We start from the raw sequence: 16,929 nt of genomic DNA, 5'->3' as shown, positions 1-16,929 counted from the left end.
CGTTATCACCGGATTTTGGCTAATCGGGAGGTGGGCCGCGATCAAGATGGGCTTGGAAGATTACACGTGGAAGATATCTGAAGCGGCCTTGCGTGGAGGAGTTGGGCTTGTTTGCCCATGTATCTTTAATTATAGTAGATTGTATCTAGATTGAAAGTTAGAGTTTGTCTCGTACACGGTGGGATTGCACGCCCGCGTTAGAAAGTCCCCTGGACTATAAATATGTATCTAGGGTTTATGGAATAAACAACAACTCACGTTCAACCCAAACAAACCAATCTCGGCGCATCGCCAACTCCTTCGTCTCGAGGGTTTCTATCCGGTAAGCGACATGCTGCCTAGATCGCATCTTGCGATCTAGGGAAGCACAAGCCCCACGTTGTTCATGCGTTGCTCGTACTGAAGCGCTTTTGATGGCGAGCAACGTAGTTATCATAGATGTGTTAGGGTTAGCATTGTTCTTCGTTTAAGCATGCTTACGTAGTGCAACCCTTGCATATCTAGCCGCCCTCACACCTATCTCAGGTGTGGGGGCGGCACCCCGCTTGATCGTTATTTAGTAGATCTGATCTGTTACGGTTGCTCCTTGTTCATCAAGGATTAGTTTAATATCTGCATTAGTTAGGCCTTACAAAGGGGGGGAGGATCCAGCGGCACGTAGGGTGTCGTTCGCAAGTCCTAAACGGGATGTTCCGAGGATCAACTTCGTGTTGGTTTTTAGGCCTTGTTTAGGATCGGCTTACGATCACCGTGCGTGGCCGCAAGGCCCAACCTGGAGTAGGATGATCCGACTATGCGGTGAAAACCCTAAATCGTCGTAGATCTCATTAGCTGTATCTTGATCAAGCAGGACCACCATATATTCGTGCACCCCGTACGAATCATGGGTGGATCGGCTCCTTGAGCCGATTCACGAGATAACCCGAGAGCCGATCGAGGCTCGTATTTAATGTTTACGTGTATGCCATGCGGAAACTAAGCGAGGCATCTTCATCACCTTCCCGACCAGGTATAGGTCAGGTGGCACGCCCTTGCACTTCGCATCGGACGTGTGACCGAGAAGAGCATTGCGGGCCGTCGCTCGGAGGGGTCTCAGCCAGCCGCAGCTCTAGGCTCTTCCCGGCTCTACCGTGTTGACAGTCGCTGCCCGCCGGTGGGTTTTGGCAGTCAACACATTCTGGCACGCCCGGTGGGACAATCGTCTACATCAACCACATCGCCATCTACATCTGAGATGGCGGACGGCACGCCAGTCACCTACGAGGAGCTGCCTGACGAGCTCAAGAAGAGATATGACGAGATCAAGGCCACCCTCGAAGCCGACCTCATCGGCTCTTTTCGCAGAACCCGTTCCCATGGCATCGGATGGAAGGGATTCTCACCAGAAGGTGCACTCGATGGGATAGACCTCTGCCCCGTCGGAGGAACGCACCAAGGGTCTGCGGCAGGAGATCAACTACTTGGTGGCTCACTCGCTACACCGCCATTCTGAGAACCTGGTCAACGTGTTGGAGCGTGTCGCTCTTCGCGTGATCCAGGAGATCAGGAGCCACCAGTACTCGCCGTCAGGACCAGCTCTCGGGACGCATCAAGGAGAGTTGCCACTCCAGTCCCGTCCACCGAGCAAAGGAAAGCCGATGACGAGACATTGGCTGGTACAAACACGATGCTCGTCCTCCCGACGGAGCCTAGCGCTTCAGGATTACACGATGGATATTACGATACCTTCATGGAGCGCTTTGATCCAGCGAGTCGGTTAAAGATGGTTTTCACCACACGGTCTGCTTGGGTTCAACGGCGATCTAACGAACAGCGACCACGTCGGCTACGCGAATCCCAACGGAGCCGACGTACGAGTACAGTGCCTTGGCATAATACAAAGCCGATATCTGTGGTTACCTGACAGATTCGGCTCGGGGGAGGCATATGGTCAGCAGGCAGACGCATGGGTAAGGAAATGTCAGGAGCCGGTGGAAAATCGGCCAGCAAAAAAAAAAAAACGTAGCAATTACAGAAAGACCCAGTCCAGCGAAACATCATCTGTCTATGAAGGCCCTACTGAAGAAACACACCGAGGGCGAGAACGGCGTCAACACGGATGCGATCCGCCTCAGCGATCTCAGCCTTGTCATCTTCGTCTTTACCCGTCACCAGCTGGTTGCTCAGGGAACGGATTTCAGCCAGATCGGTCTTCAGATCGGCTGTGAGGCCTTTTGCTTCATTTTCAGAGCGGGCAACAAGGGCTTCCTTGTCTTGGATGAGCTGTTTGGTCACCCTTACCCTCTCTTCGAGATCCTCCAGCTCCTTGTGCAGGCTCTCGAGTTCGGCGCGAGTGGCAGAAGTATCCGTCTTGGCGTCCAGAGCAGCCTTCTTCTCATTGAGCCGTCGACACTTCTCGGCGATATCGGCTCTCAGCGGAAGTTGGGAGTGGCGAAGAGCAATCCTTTGGCGAGCTGATTGCACCCTTGGCTTAAAAACCGACAGGGTAACAGCGGGCCAGAGCTTCACTTGCAGGGTCATAGGGAGATGAGGCTGGATATCCTCGAGGATGCCTTTGGCTCCTTCGGAATTCTCAATCAGAGTCTCAGTGGAGGCAGAAAGCAAGTCCTTGAGACGCTGGAGTTGACCACGGACCGTATTAGCGTCCGGCTCCCCACTTGCCTTGAAAGAAGTGGGTTCGATGGATTCTGGGTCGAACGTAAGCAAGCTCGAGAGATCACAACCCTGATAGGGCAAACAAAGTGAGTTTAGCAGGTGATGGGGGAATTGATGGAGCTAGGGAGGAAAGACATACCTCTCCCAAGGAAGGAGGAATAGCTGGCGCAGTAACGATCGGGTTTTTTGTGGACTCGGATGGGTCAGTCACTTGGGCAGCCGCTATCGTCGAGGTAGCTAGATCCAGGGTAGCGGACGGCATCGGCACCTCTTCAACGTCCCCGCTGGAAGTTTCTTTGGCCTACAGAAGAAAGCGATTAGCCGATCCAAATGACAACGGGACAACATGAAGTATGACCAAGAGGATAATTACATTTGAGACCTCCTGGCTTGATGAAGAGGCTCGTGGGTTCTTACGAGCCTTTTTGACGCAGCGGCGCTTCGTGCATGACCCCGATCTGGTCGGGGCTCGGGGGGCAGGAGGTTCAGTGATCGACCTTTTCTTGGGAGCCGGCGCTGGTGAAGCCGTCTGGCTCTGGGTGGTGGACCTCTCGGAGTTTCCCGAACTTGAGTCCCCCTGACTGGTTTCTTCGGCCCCGCTGGAGGTCCCTTCAGTGGAGGCCTGTAGGAAAGAATACAAGTGCATTGTAAACAAATTCTTTAAAGCGGACAAGAGTCTACAGGGTCTGAACCGACTTACACGCAAACTTTCTTGGGCCGGAGCTTTACGCTTCAGGGTTTTCCTGGCGGCCACCTTCCTCACTGCCGTCCTCGCCTGAGTCGATGCTCGGGGGGCAACTGGCCCCGAAGATGCTTTACTCTTGGGAGCCGATTTCGGTGAAATCGGCTGACTCTGCATTATGACTTTCTTCAGGGGTGGCGAGTTCTGGCAGAAGAGAACCACTGGTGCCGGAGGAAGAAATATGAAAGGGGAACCGTCGGCTTGTGTGGGAGCCGGACCATCTTGTTGCTGCTAGGAGAAAGAGTCAGGTCTCAGACGATCACCGTAAGGCGGTTACAAGAAATGCTTAAGTAACGGTACCTGGTCCGCAGGGATGTCATACTCGGTGTCAAGCTCTTTTAGCAGCGGTCCTAGAGCCCTCCTGAAGACGTGGGTCTTCCACATAGACCACCAAGTTTCAAAACCATCGGTAGTGGAGGAGAAACTGAGGTTATGGGGAATTGGGATGGCCAAAGTGTCAAAGAAGGTATAACACCTTTGGGCGGTGAGGATGTCAGGCAGCTCAGCTCTACTTACTGTCAGGTGGTGTAGGAAGAAGTGTGGAGGCACCTGTCCGAGACCAAGTTGTCGGGCTGCTACTACTGGTTGATAACACTCATAACCGGGCTTGATGATCCGGTTCGAGGTACTCATGCCAACAGGGAGGAAGCAAGGACGGATCATGAGGGAGTACAAGTGCTGTGTGCTGGCGTCATCGGCAAAGTCGTCCAATCGGAAAGAGACTGGGTTTTCAAAATTTGCCGATTCAGTATAAGGGTGGAACAGGGGGTTGTCCAAACCTTGGAAGAAAATCTTAAACCACCCTGCTGCTTCCTTGGGGATCAGCCTGCTGCCCGGGAGACCATACAGGGCTTGGCCATAGCTGGTGCATCGAAGTTCCTTGCCATTGGCATCCGGAAAGGTGCAGGTGGTCAGCGATGGGAAGTCTGGGATTTGGTTTTGGAAGTGTAATTGCGCCCACAACTGAATAAACCACCAGGGGCCGCCAGTTTTAACTGTCTTTTGAGAGAACAGTTTGACAGACATCAGTTGAAGGGATCGGTAGACCTCTCCAAGAAACAGTTTGCCTAGGCCGAGCTGGGTGCCTTTAGCAAGTTCGTAGGCCAAGGAGAGGTAATTCTTGGTAGGAGCGAGTGATGGGCCACAGAATATGAAGTGCTCCAGCCAGAAGTTCAGGAAAGCTGTGTGTTCCCTCTCGGTCAAGGGGCCTTTGTGTTTCATATAACGATTGAGATAGGCGCCCCAGCTGGTACATTCCTTTTTAGAGGAAAGAGTGAAAGGGACTTTTGGCAGTTTGAATGCAGAAGGGCTGGGGGATGCAATGTCTAAACCGGTGATCATGGCCACATCCAACAGGGTCGGAGTCATAGGGCCATGTCCAAACATGAAGCAGTTCAGTGCATCAGACCAGAAATAGCCGATGGTTTTCAGGATATTCTCATTCTTCTCAAGAGGGGATAGTGATAACGACAAAGCATCGGCTATCCCTATGGTTTCCCAAGTGGCATAATGAGTTTTTGATACTCTATCGTACCATGCCACCCAACCTTCAGGAGGATTAGGTCAGGCTCGCAAGCAGTCGGCCCAGGAAGTCAGATCTAGGTGCTGACTTACGAAGGGGATTCTGTTAGCTTCGCACGAAATTAACAGGGCGGGACTCTCGGAGGAACGAGGACCAAGGCACATCGAATTTGCGAGAGAAGGATGTGGCAAAAGAATATCTGAGACCTAAATTAACAGCAGGGCGAAGCATTAATCCAGGTGTTTGCCGTTAATCCTATGTCAAATCGAATGGCGAGAGGAGATTGAGGCTTACCTTCAGTCCGGAGGCCGTGGCATCGGTGTTGGATGATTCCGCCATGGGGTGCGTTGAAGGAGCTGAGGGCGGCGTGGTTGAGATCTGTGGTGTGGACGGTTTTGAGTTGGAAGTGCTCGGGCGGTGAATTGGGGATCTGAGTTGGCTTTCTCAGATGGTGGTCGCAGGTTACCGTTTGGAAGGGCGGCTAGGTCGACTTTATTATGATATAGACCGATGCAATGTCATCGGCTCTTTTTGAGATTTGTGACTTTGACTATCGGCAAAAAAGTTGACTGGAAATACTTCTTGGTTAACGGAGGAGGGTTTTTATGAAAAGCCGATTGCTCGCGGAAAGAGGAACAGAAGAAGAGCCGATTGCTCGCATACTGTGGATCCTAAGTCACTAATTCTTGCTGCCCTCGCCGTCAGTGTTGTAGCTGCCACCGACGCTGTTTCCGGAGAACTCTTCACTGTTGCCCCAATTCTCGATCGAAGCATATTCCTTTTAGTCGCCATCATCATGTTCATTAACCACTCAAGCACGGAGGCGCTTTACCGATGGGTTTCGAACGTTAACACGTTCTACAAGAATACCCACCGGCGATTATGATGGAGAATGCCGCAACGGTTTTGCTCTGCTACCACATGACCTGACGAATAAAAACAGAGTGATTTTGGAATTACCAATTCCAAAACCAGGGGGGCATGTGTTATCACCAGATTTTGGCTAATCAGGAGGTGGGCCGCGATCAAGATGGGCTTGGAAGATTACACGTGGAAGATATCTGAAGCGGCCTTGCGTGGAGGAGTTGGGCTTGTTTGCCCATGTATCTTTAATTATAGTAGATTGTATCTAGATTGAAAGTTAGAGTTTGTCTCGTACACGGTGGGATTGCACGCCCGCGTTAGAAAGTCCCCTGGACTATAAATATGTATCTAGGGTTTATGGAATAAACAACAACTCACGTTCAACCCAAACAAACCAATCTCGGCGCATCGCCAACTCCTTCGTCTCGAGGGTTTCTATCCGGTAAGCGACATGCTGCCTAGATCGCATCTTGCGATCTAGGCAGCACAAGCCCCACGTTGTTCATGCGTTGCTCGTATCGAAGCGCTTTTGATGGCGAGCAACGTAGTTATCATAGATGTGTTAGGGTTAGCATTGTTCTTCGTTTAAGCATGCTTACGTAGTGCAACCCTTGCATATCTAGCCGCCCTCACACCTATCTCAGGTGTGGGGGCGGCACCCCGCTTGATCGTTATTTAGTAGATCTGATCTGTTACGGTTGCTCCTTGTTCATCAAGGATTAGTTTAATATCTGCATTAGTTAGGCCTTACAAAGGGGGAGGATCCAATGGCACGTAGGGTGTCGTTCGCAAGTCCTAAACGGGATGTTCCGAGGATCAACTTCGTGTTGGTTTTTAGGCCTTGTTTAGGATCGGCTTACGATCACCGTGCGTGGCCGCAAGGCCCAACTCGGAGTAGGATGATCCGACTATGCGGTGAAAACCCTAAATCGTCGTAGATCTCATTAGCTGTATCTTGATCAAGCAGGACCACCATATATTCGTGCACCCCGTACGAATCATGGGTGGATCGGCTCCTTGAGCCGATTCACGAGATAACCCGAGAGCCGATCGAGGCTCGTATTTAATGTTTACGTGTATGCCATGCAGGAAACTAAGCGAGGCATCTTCATCACCTTCCCGACCGTGTATAGGTCAGGTGGCACGCCCTTGCACTTCGCATCGGACGTGTGACCAGAAGAGCATTGCGGGCCGTCGCTCGGAGGGGTCTCAGCCAGCCGCAGCTCTAGGCTCTTCCCGGCTCTACCGTGTTGACAGTCGCTGCCCGCCGGTGGGTTTTGGCAGTCAACAGTAACCATCATAACTTCTATCTTGCTCAGTCGTTGTTACAAAAATTATAGGTATTATAGTAACATCCTGCTATTATTTAGTTCATGGCCAATTTTAAGTAATTGCACATGTTGGTTCGCATTCCCTGCTCTATAGCTTTTGGCATCGTAACTTCTATATTTGGTTTACATTCCCTGCTCTGTAGATCTAGCCATCATAACTTTATCTTGCTCAGTCGTTGTTACAAAAATTATGGCCTGCTACTATGTTGTTTGTGCTAATTTTTTACTTCATGAACATGTTGGCTTGCATTCCCTGTACTACAGGTGATGCCATTGTTTTGTATCTAGTTCATTGTAAGCTAACAAAGTAAGGACTTAGTTTGGCATGCTATCACTCTGCTATCTAGCCTGTAGTACAAATAAACTTGTCATACTACTAGATAATAATTTTGCGTGCCATCTTGTTCTTCAAAAGCTGCATTATTGACTTGTTTCTCTGACTTGGCATGACGCTCACATATGGAAAGCTGAACATATTGGTTTGCATTCCCTCTTATACAAGTTCACAGGTGATCCCACTATATTCTGTATCTGGTCCATCCTAAGCTTCAGCATTAACTATCCTCTATGTGTTGCTCATTACAAGTTTATATCCCGAAACATCTTGATTTGCATCCCCTTCACTATAAGTTCAGGAGTATTATTTAGTTCACGGCCAAAATGAAGTAATTGCACTTGGCACATGTTGGTTCACATTCCCTCCTCTTTAGCTTTTGCCATCGTAACTTCTATTTTTGGTTTACATTCCCTCGCTTCGTAGATGTAGCCATCATAACTTCATCTTGCTCGATCGTTGTTACAAAATTTATAGCCTCGCTACTATGTTGTTCATGCCAATTTTGTACTCCTCGAACATGTTGGTTTGCATGGGACTCGACAAGTAGTAAGTCTCGTTGTTTCATTCTAACATGCTCGTTATATTGGTCTGTTGGTATGCGGCATGCACTCTTTGTTTGCTTATTGTGCGCATTACAATGATCTTGTTATAACGACGAAATGATGAGTTCCAAATTCTTTGGAAAACAATATTGCAGTGTCTTTGCGTTTCCATTGTTGCTGTCTTAACTTGTAATGTCTTTGTTTCAGATATAGGTGCTGCATGGACAACTTAAAAGATTGCTGGATCGCTTCATTGTATTGCTAGGTTTAATTACCATTCAATTTCTCTGGGTTCTGTAATATTTTTTCAAAGCCTTGCAGCTGATGTAATATTTAGTTAGTTTTTATAGTTCTTTCGCGCATTTTTTCTTTGGTGCTTGTGGTAAGTGAGGCTATCCGAATCTAAATCACGAATTCCCATCCCTTAAACGGCCCAATTAAGCGAAATCACATATGTGCCGCCCGCAAAATCCTAAAGCGCCTATTACGCCAGCATATAAACAAGAACTAAACGGGCTGGCCCACTTACTTATTGGGCCAGCCCACTTGATTTACTGGTGGACCCCACACTCTAATTGGGCCGGCCCACTTGCTTTAAGGTGGACCCCACCCACTACTGGGCGGCCCACTAACTAGTTGGGCCAGCCCAATTGCTTTTGTGGTGGACCCCACATACTAAATGGGCCGGCCCTTTAAGACGAAAGTGGGACTCACCAGTGTTTTTGGCCCGGCCCACTATCTTGTTGGGCCGGCCCACTTGCTATATGGTGGACCCCACATACTAAACGGCCGGCCCTTTAAGAGGAAAGTGGGACCCACCTGTGTTTTTGGCCCGGCCCACTAGCGTGTTGGGCCGGCCCACTTGCTATATTGTGGACCCCACGTACTAAATGGGCCGGCCCTTTAGCAGGAAAGTGGGACCCACCTGTGTTTTTGGCCCGGCCCACTATCTTGTTGGGCCGGCCCAATTGCTATATGGTGGACCCCACATACTAAATAGGCTAGCCCTTTAACTGGAAAGTGGGACCCACATGTGTTTTGGCCCGGCCCACTATCTTGTTGGGCCGGCCCACTTGCTATATGGTGGACCCCACATACTAAATGGGCCGGCCCTTTAACGAGAAAGTGGGACCCACTCGTGCTTTTGGCCCGGCCCACTCGCTTGTTGGGCCAGCCCTAGTTGATCTAGGGTGGACCCCACGTACTAAATGGGCCGGCCCGATAGCAGGAAAGTGGGACCCACATGCTAATTGGGCCGGCCCAATAATTTTTTGGGCCGGCCCACTTGCTTTAAGGCGGACCCCACTTGTTAAATGGGCCGGCCCGATAACAGGAAGTGGGTCCCTCATGTCTTGTGGGCCGGCCCTTTTGCCTGTTGACCGGTCAATCGAGTGCATTCGGCCCGACCCACATGCTTAGTGGGCCGGCCCATTAAAGTTTTGACCAGTCAACCTTAGAGGTTAGGCCCGGCCCACGTAACTAATGGACCAGCCCAGCTATATAGTTGACCGGTCAAACTAAGTCACCTGGCCCGGCCCGCAAACTTAATGGGCCGGCCCGCTTAAGACGTGGCGAGCCTCGTGTGGGCCTACCATCTACCACGGGGTTTCAGCCGGTTAACGCCGTTAACCGCGCTAACCGGCGTCCGCCACGTGTCGGCTTGCATGATGTCGCGAGCCAACGGGCTCCCTGAAACACTTGGGCAACGGTCCGATTTTCCGTGGCGGAAGGGCGCCCAAGCGCGACGGACCGAAAAAATCGTCGTAGGACTTTGCCTGACGCAGTTTCCACAACAGAACCCATATCGTCGGGTTAGGCCCATAGGCGACGAAAAATACCCCTTAGCAGACGATTTTGAGACGTTGTCTATCAGAACTTTTCTTGTAGTGATTCGGCAGTTCCGATATAGGCTTAAAAAGGAGTATTGGCCGAAAATTAAAAATCTCACACTGGAGCAAGCATATCTGAAGAAGCCAGATCATGTAGAAGAGAAAAGCTGGAAAGAACTGGTGAAGAGATGGTTTGATGAGAAGTACCGAGTACATAAACGTTATTCCTTTCAATAACATGCCTACCGAATTCTTACATTTCTCCGATCCGGATAAATAAAATGCATGTACTGAACATAGGTAGTGTGTGTAAAAAATGGAAAGAACGAGAGAAGCTGTGAAACGAGTTCCATACCACTCTGGATCTCGAAGCTATGTTGCTCATCTGGGAACTTATAGTAAGTGTTCTGAATTTCCCCATACGGTTCATACTTCGTCATACACGAGTGTACAATGGTAATGTGCATTCTACATTTTTTCAAGCGAAGGCTAAGCGACAGAGAAGAAGAAACCTCTCCAATTGAATTTTTAGAATCACACACACTAACAAGGATAACATTATGAGTCGTCGAAGCAAAAAGTGCATATGTAAGAAATATTTCATATTAGCACAATATAATATAATCCAGTTTTGTATGTTGTCCATGCAATGATTGTAATCTTTATGCAGGATAAAATGGTGGCAAAAAAACGGCGCCACGCAATGAAGATGAACCTGATTTGACTGATTTGCAAATTGTTCAGCTAGTTCCGAGCAGAAAAGCCCATCCACCACCTGCAACGACAGACATTCCTACCAAGATTGGGCGTCGCAACAAGCTCCAGGAAGTCTTCTCGTCTCAGCTACACGCATCCGAGAGCTACAACAAAGACCGCGGATCAAGAGCAGTAACTCCATACAAGTGAACTGAAAGGTACCACGAGTGAGATGCAGAGCAAGACTCGCAAGAACAAGATCAAAAATTTGAAGAGATCGGAAGAAGCAACGAGGAAGAATTTGAAGCTCTGAAGAAAGCCCAAGAAGAAAAGACTCTGGCTTTTGAAAAGAGGCAGAGAGAAACGGATGCCGTGCTTAATTTGCTCTTGAGGACATCCCAGCCACCATCCATGTCTGAATCCCAGGGCAACTGATCTATTGCACCACCGTCCTACAACATTATTAATCATAGGTCTTTTAATTTCTTTGTGTTCCAATTGTAATTTTTCTTATGAATCTTTCGGTCTGTGAGAGACATATATACTTCTTGTGCCACCATTTATGCATGATATTTATTGTCTATTTTTTCATATTTCGCTAGTTTTTTAATTTCCCAAATTTCGCAAATAATTCAAATACTCTCAAATTTTGTCAAATTCAAAAGGTGATGGAAAATGTCACAACGTCACTATTAAATGAAACCACGTGGCACCAATTTCTGGTCCCACTTGTCAGAATTTGTGGGTCCCACCAGTCAGCATTATTGGGACCAATATGTCGGCAACAACCTGGTCCCACTTGTCTGAATTTTGTGGATCCCACCGGTCAGAATATTGAGGGTCCAGCTTGTCATAATATTTTGTGGGTCCCACCATGTCAGCGCCGTCGGACCATGTTGTCAGAAGCCAAATGGGACCCACATGTAAGGCCACGTATGCTTTTTTTGGACCAATCAGAAACTTCCCAAGATTTAGATATTGACGAAACTTGCAATTTTTCGTGACAAACCTTTCTGTCAACAATAAACCTTCGATGTTGAGCGAATTTGCAGTGTCGTCACCATCAAACATTTGACGTTGACGAAAAAATGCATACCGTCACCCCCGATATTTTATGACGGAGCTTCCTTGACGAACCCCATGACGATCAAATTTCGTCACCGCGAAGTAATGCTTGACGAAAGCTGGCCTTCAAATGACGAAAGTGATTTGTCAAAAAAAATGTTTTCCTTTGTAGTGGTAGCCGAGATCCGGAGTGTGAGTACCTTTTACCTTTCCTCCCCGGCAACGGCGCCAGAAAAGTGCTTGATGTCTACGGGTGCTTCTATTCTTGTAGACAGTGTTGGGCCTCCAAGAGCAGAGGTTTGTAGAACAGCGACAAGTTTCCCTTAAGTGGATCACCCAAGGTTTATCAAACTCGGGGAGGAAGAGGTCACGAGATATCCCTCTCAAGCAACCACCGCAACCACAAAGCAAGAAGTCTCTTGTGTCCCCAACACACCTAATACACTTGTCGGATGTATAGGTGCACTAGTTCGGCGAAGAGATAGTGAAATACGAGGTGGTATGAATGTATATGAGCAGTAGTAACGGCACCGAGAAAATAGCTTGATGCTACGGTCGGCGTGTGGTTGATGGTGGTGATATTGCGAGCGTATGGATGCGATGAGAACAGATAAACAAGCGATGATTGCAGTATTTAGGAACAAGGCCTAGGGATTATACTTTCACTAGTAGACACTCTCAACATTGATCACATAACAAAATAGATAAATGATATACTCTACACTCTGTTGTTGGATGATGAACACCACTAATTGTGTAGGATTACACGAACCCTCAATGCGGGAGTTAACAAGCTCCACAATATTCGATATTCATGTTTAAATAACCTTAGAGTGCATGATAGATCAACACAACTAAACCAAGTACTAACATAGCATGCACACTTGTCACCATCACACTATGAAGGAGGCATAGATCACATCAATACTATCATAGCAATAATTAACTTCATAATCTACAAGAGATTACAATCATAACCTACGCCAAGTACTACACGATGCACACACTCTGTGACCATTACACCGTGCGGGAGGAATAGAGTACTTTAATAACATCACTAGAGTAGCACATAGATGAATAGTGATACAAAACTCATATGAATCTCAATCATGTAAGGCAGCTCATGAGATCATTGTATTGAAGTACATAGGAGAGAGATTAACCACATAGCTACCGGTACAACCCTTAGCCTCGATGGAGAACTACTCCCTCCTCATGGGAGACAGCAGCGGTGATGAAGATGGCGGTGGAGACGGCAGCGGTGTCGATGGAGAAGCCTTCCGGGGGCACTTCCCCTTCCGCGGCGTGCCGGAACGGAGACTCCTGTCCCCCAGATCTTGGCTTCGCGATGGCGGCGGCTCTGGATGGTTTCTCGTACCGTGGCTTTTCCGTATCGAAGATTTAGGTCAGGGACCTTTATATAGGCGAAGAGGCGGAGTCGGAAGGTCGACGAGGCGGTGACACACTAGGGGGGGGCGGCCAAGGCCTGGGCCACGCCACCCTGTCGTCTGGGGCCCACAGGCCCTCCTCTGGCGGCTCTCGGGTGTTCTGGAAGCTTCGTGTGATTCTAAGATGCTGGGCGTTGATTTTGTCCAATTCCGAGAATATTTCCTTACTAGGATTTCTGAAACCAAAAACAGCAGAAAACAGGAACTGGCACTTCGGCATCTCGTCAATAGGTTAGTTCCGGAAAATGCATAAAATCATCATAAAGTGTGAACAAAACATGTAGGTATTGTCATAAAACAAGCATGGAACATAAGAAATTATCGATACGTCGGAGACGTATCAGAAGGTGATCCCACTTCATATGAAGAAACCATGAGAAGCCCAGATTGATCAAAGTGGGTGGAGGCCATGGAAGACGAAATGAGATCGATGAGTGCCAACCATGTTTGGGACTTAGAGAATATTCCTAAAGGAGCCAAAACAGTGGGCTGCAAATGGGTCTACAAAATCAAATATGACTCCAATGGGAATGTTGAAAAGTATAAAGCACGACTTGTGGCAAAAGGATTTACACAAAGAGAAGGGATAGATTACAATGAGACATTTTCTCCGGTCTCATGTAAGGATTCCTTCAGAATCATCATGGCACTAGTTGCACATTTTGATTTAGAGTTGCATCAAATGGATGTAAAGACGGTATTTCTAAACGGGGATTTAGAAGGCAAGGAAGAAATGGGATGCCGCCTAAAGAAATCCATTTATGGATTAAAGCAAGCCTCCAGACAGTGGTATCTAAAGTTCAATGAGACAATTAAGATATTTGGATTTAAAGAAAATATTGAGGACAATTGCGTTTATGCAAAGTTTAAAAGTGGGAAATATATTTTCCTAATCTTGTATGTGGATGATATTCTGCTTGCCAGCAGTGATGTTAGTCTACGCAAGAGACAACGAAGTTCTTGTCCTCAAATTTTGATATGAAAGATCTTGGTGAAGCGTCATATGTTTTGGGCATAGAAATTCACCGAGATAGGAACAATGGAGTATTAGGACTATCGCAAAAGGCTTATTTAGAAAAGATTCTAAGTAAGTATAATATGCATAAGTGCAGTGCCACACCTGCCCCTATAGTCAAGGGCGATAGTTTTGGTAAACATCAAAGTCCCCAAAATCAATACGAGCTCGATCAAATTAAAGCGGTTCCATATGCTTCGGCCATTGGTAGCCTACAGTATGCACAAGTGTGCACTCGCCCTGACTTAGCATTTATCACCGGAGTACTCGATAGATATCAAGAAAATCCAGGTTTTGAACACTGGAAAATGGTAAAGAAGGCATTGCGTTATGTGAAAGGCACAAAGAACTACATGCTAACATACAGAAGATCTGATTCCCTAGAGATAAGAGGGTATTCAGATGCAGATTTTGCGGGGGATAAAAATGATAGAAAATCCACATCTGGATATGTATTCACCCTCGAAGGGGGAGCTATTTCGTGGAGAAGCTCCAAACAGACGATAGTTGCATCATCCACGATGTATGCAGAATTTATAGCATGTTACGAAGCCACGGGGCAGGCATTATGGTTAAAGAAATTTATACCCAACTTGAAAGTGGTAGATTGTATTGACAAACCACTAAAGATGTACTACGACAATGAGCCTGCAGTATTTTATGCTCACAACAACAAGTCGAGTAATGCTACTAAACCGATTGAGGTTAAGTATTATGTTGTGAAACACGTGGTCCAGGATCAAACTATAAGTCTTGAGCATATAAGGACAAAAGATATGCTTGCGGATCCGCTAACGAAAGGCTTACCATCCAGCGTGTTCAAGGAGCACGTAGCCGGCATGAGTTTAAGGGAAAGTCTTACCTATCTTGGATCATAAGAGGCCCAAAAGTAAAAGAATTTGTTTCAAAACAGAGAAGTGTATTGTGGCTGTCTGATTCTATCGGCAATAGAGCTGTGACGATGAAACATGCCCTATGAACTGATCCAAAATGAAACGAATAAAGTGAAAGTATAAAGTGAAAAGAAAAGTTGAGATCAAGGGGGAGAATGTTAGGATGATCTCCACGGGATCGATCCCAACGAATCGATAACGATCCTTGACCTCGTCCGCGCCCTGATCGGGGGCGCCCAACCCTATCTATGGTTGGTGGGCCCCTGTGACCTGCGCTATATAAAGAGGTGGGGGTCGGGGCTCGCAGTCCGAGGTTCGTCCGCGCCGCCAGTCACCCCACCGTCAAATCCCTACCGATCTAGGGCTAGCGCAGTGCTCACGGGAAGCACCACTACCGTCGCCACCGCACGCTCACACTCTCCGCCGCCGCCACCATGTCGGCGCCCGAGAGCTCCTCCTCGAAGGGAGAAGGTACACCTCTATCTCTCTCAGATATAGCAGTGTACACAACAACTATAGCTTCTACCCGTATAGGATCTATTGTAGTCGTTGGCTACTCTAACACAAACAAACTACGAACTGCATCAAGAATTGCAGCTATATGCATCAATATTAACACCTGCAGTGCAGGGAGATGACCGGTGTGATGTTTTGCGTAAGAAATCTGTCAGTCAGTGACACTAGTGGAAGGGTACGTATGGTATGAACAATCTCTGTCAGGCTGGGACACGAGAGCGACAGCATGGAACCTGATGCTCATCTTTTCTTCCCCTAACTAATACAGAAAACAACTCTGGAGTCTGGACACGATCAAGTAAACACAAGTGTTCACGCTGCATTGCTCTGAGATTCATCGCAAGAAAGTACCCCATACAAATTCATTTAGTCTAGCAATTATCCATACAGAATTCCACGGCTTCGTTGCAACCGTAATACAGGGTGATGGATGACCTGCCTGACTCAAGGTTCCTTGCGAAATCCGGTGCCTAAACTGAACCCCCTACAGTTCCCTGCCTGCTGCAGCCTACAAATTGACGCACACAAAATCGGATTACAAACTCGAGCAGTAAAAAGAGGAAGCCTGCCGGAGGAGTAGTGGATCCGGCGGCCTCTCTTCTCCTTCCGACCGGCCAGAACACAGGAAGCCTGCCGGCAGCGGTAGCCCCCATTTTGGTCTGAAGGACGACGGGAAGGACTGCGAATAAGTTTCAGAGAATGATTCTCAAAATTGATATACATATACAACTTCTGTGATGTGGTTTTCAGTTTCTTAGACATGGTCTCTTCCGTGCATAAACACAGAGGTCCCTATGCCCTGAACATCTCGAATCAATAAAAATCACTCTTGGGAACAGACTCTGAAGCCATAAATTCATGCCTCGTAAAGATGTTCAAGCAGTCTTAATCGCAGAGCTATCAGGTTAGCCGTAGTAGCCGGAAATATGTCATGTCCATGATGCCGTCCTTGAAGCAGGGCAAGGCCCATGGTGATGGTGTTCACCGACCTGAAGGTCTTTTTCGTTGCCCTCGCCCTCTGTGAGCGCCTCCGCTTCCTCATAGCAGCCAACAACCAGGACGCAGCACCTCCCATCTCTGCAAAGATTGGACCAATCTGAAACTAGCAAATTATGTATGTGGAATAATACATACATCAAGAAATCAATAAACAGAATTGCAGATTATATGCATCAATACCATTCATTTCGAAAAAAAAAATGCATCAATACCATTACCACCAGTCCCTGGAGATAATTGGAAGACGACGAGCGCGGCGTAGCCTCCCTTGGAAGCCACTGGCTTGGTGCTCGCGACGCTGGCATCTCTAGCAGCGGGTCACCGCGCCGGACCCCTCCAGGACGGCCGCGAGCGTGCCACCCCTGGTACCGTCAGCCGGCGCGAAGCAAAATTCAGTGAAACCGGAGCCACGACACTGTTGAACCACATTCAGATCAATCACTTGTAACTTTGTTTCCTGGATACAAACTACCAC

The 16,929-nt window shown here is 48.0% G+C and overlaps 1 protein-coding gene across 1 annotated transcript in view; it reads right to left on the bottom strand.

Moving 5' to 3' along the window:
- LOC124648135 (putative disease resistance protein RGA1) overlaps positions 1 to 16,929 on the bottom strand; it is a 54,909-nt gene that overhangs the window by 31,714 nt on the left and 6,266 nt on the right. The window contains exon 8 of the mRNA XM_047187947.1: positions 16,445 to 16,532. Within this exon, the coding sequence (XP_047043903.1) occupies positions 16,445 to 16,532 (88 nt within the window). The remainder of the gene's footprint in view (positions 1 to 16,444; positions 16,533 to 16,929) is intronic.

This window comes from Lolium rigidum, chromosome 4 (genome assembly GCF_022539505.1).
Source record: "Lolium rigidum isolate FL_2022 chromosome 4, APGP_CSIRO_Lrig_0.1, whole genome shotgun sequence".
NCBI lineage: Eukaryota > Viridiplantae > Streptophyta > Magnoliopsida > Poales > Poaceae > Lolium > Lolium rigidum.
The sequence above is the reverse complement of the archived record's forward strand: the minus strand, read 5'-3'. Positions and strand labels throughout refer to the sequence as shown.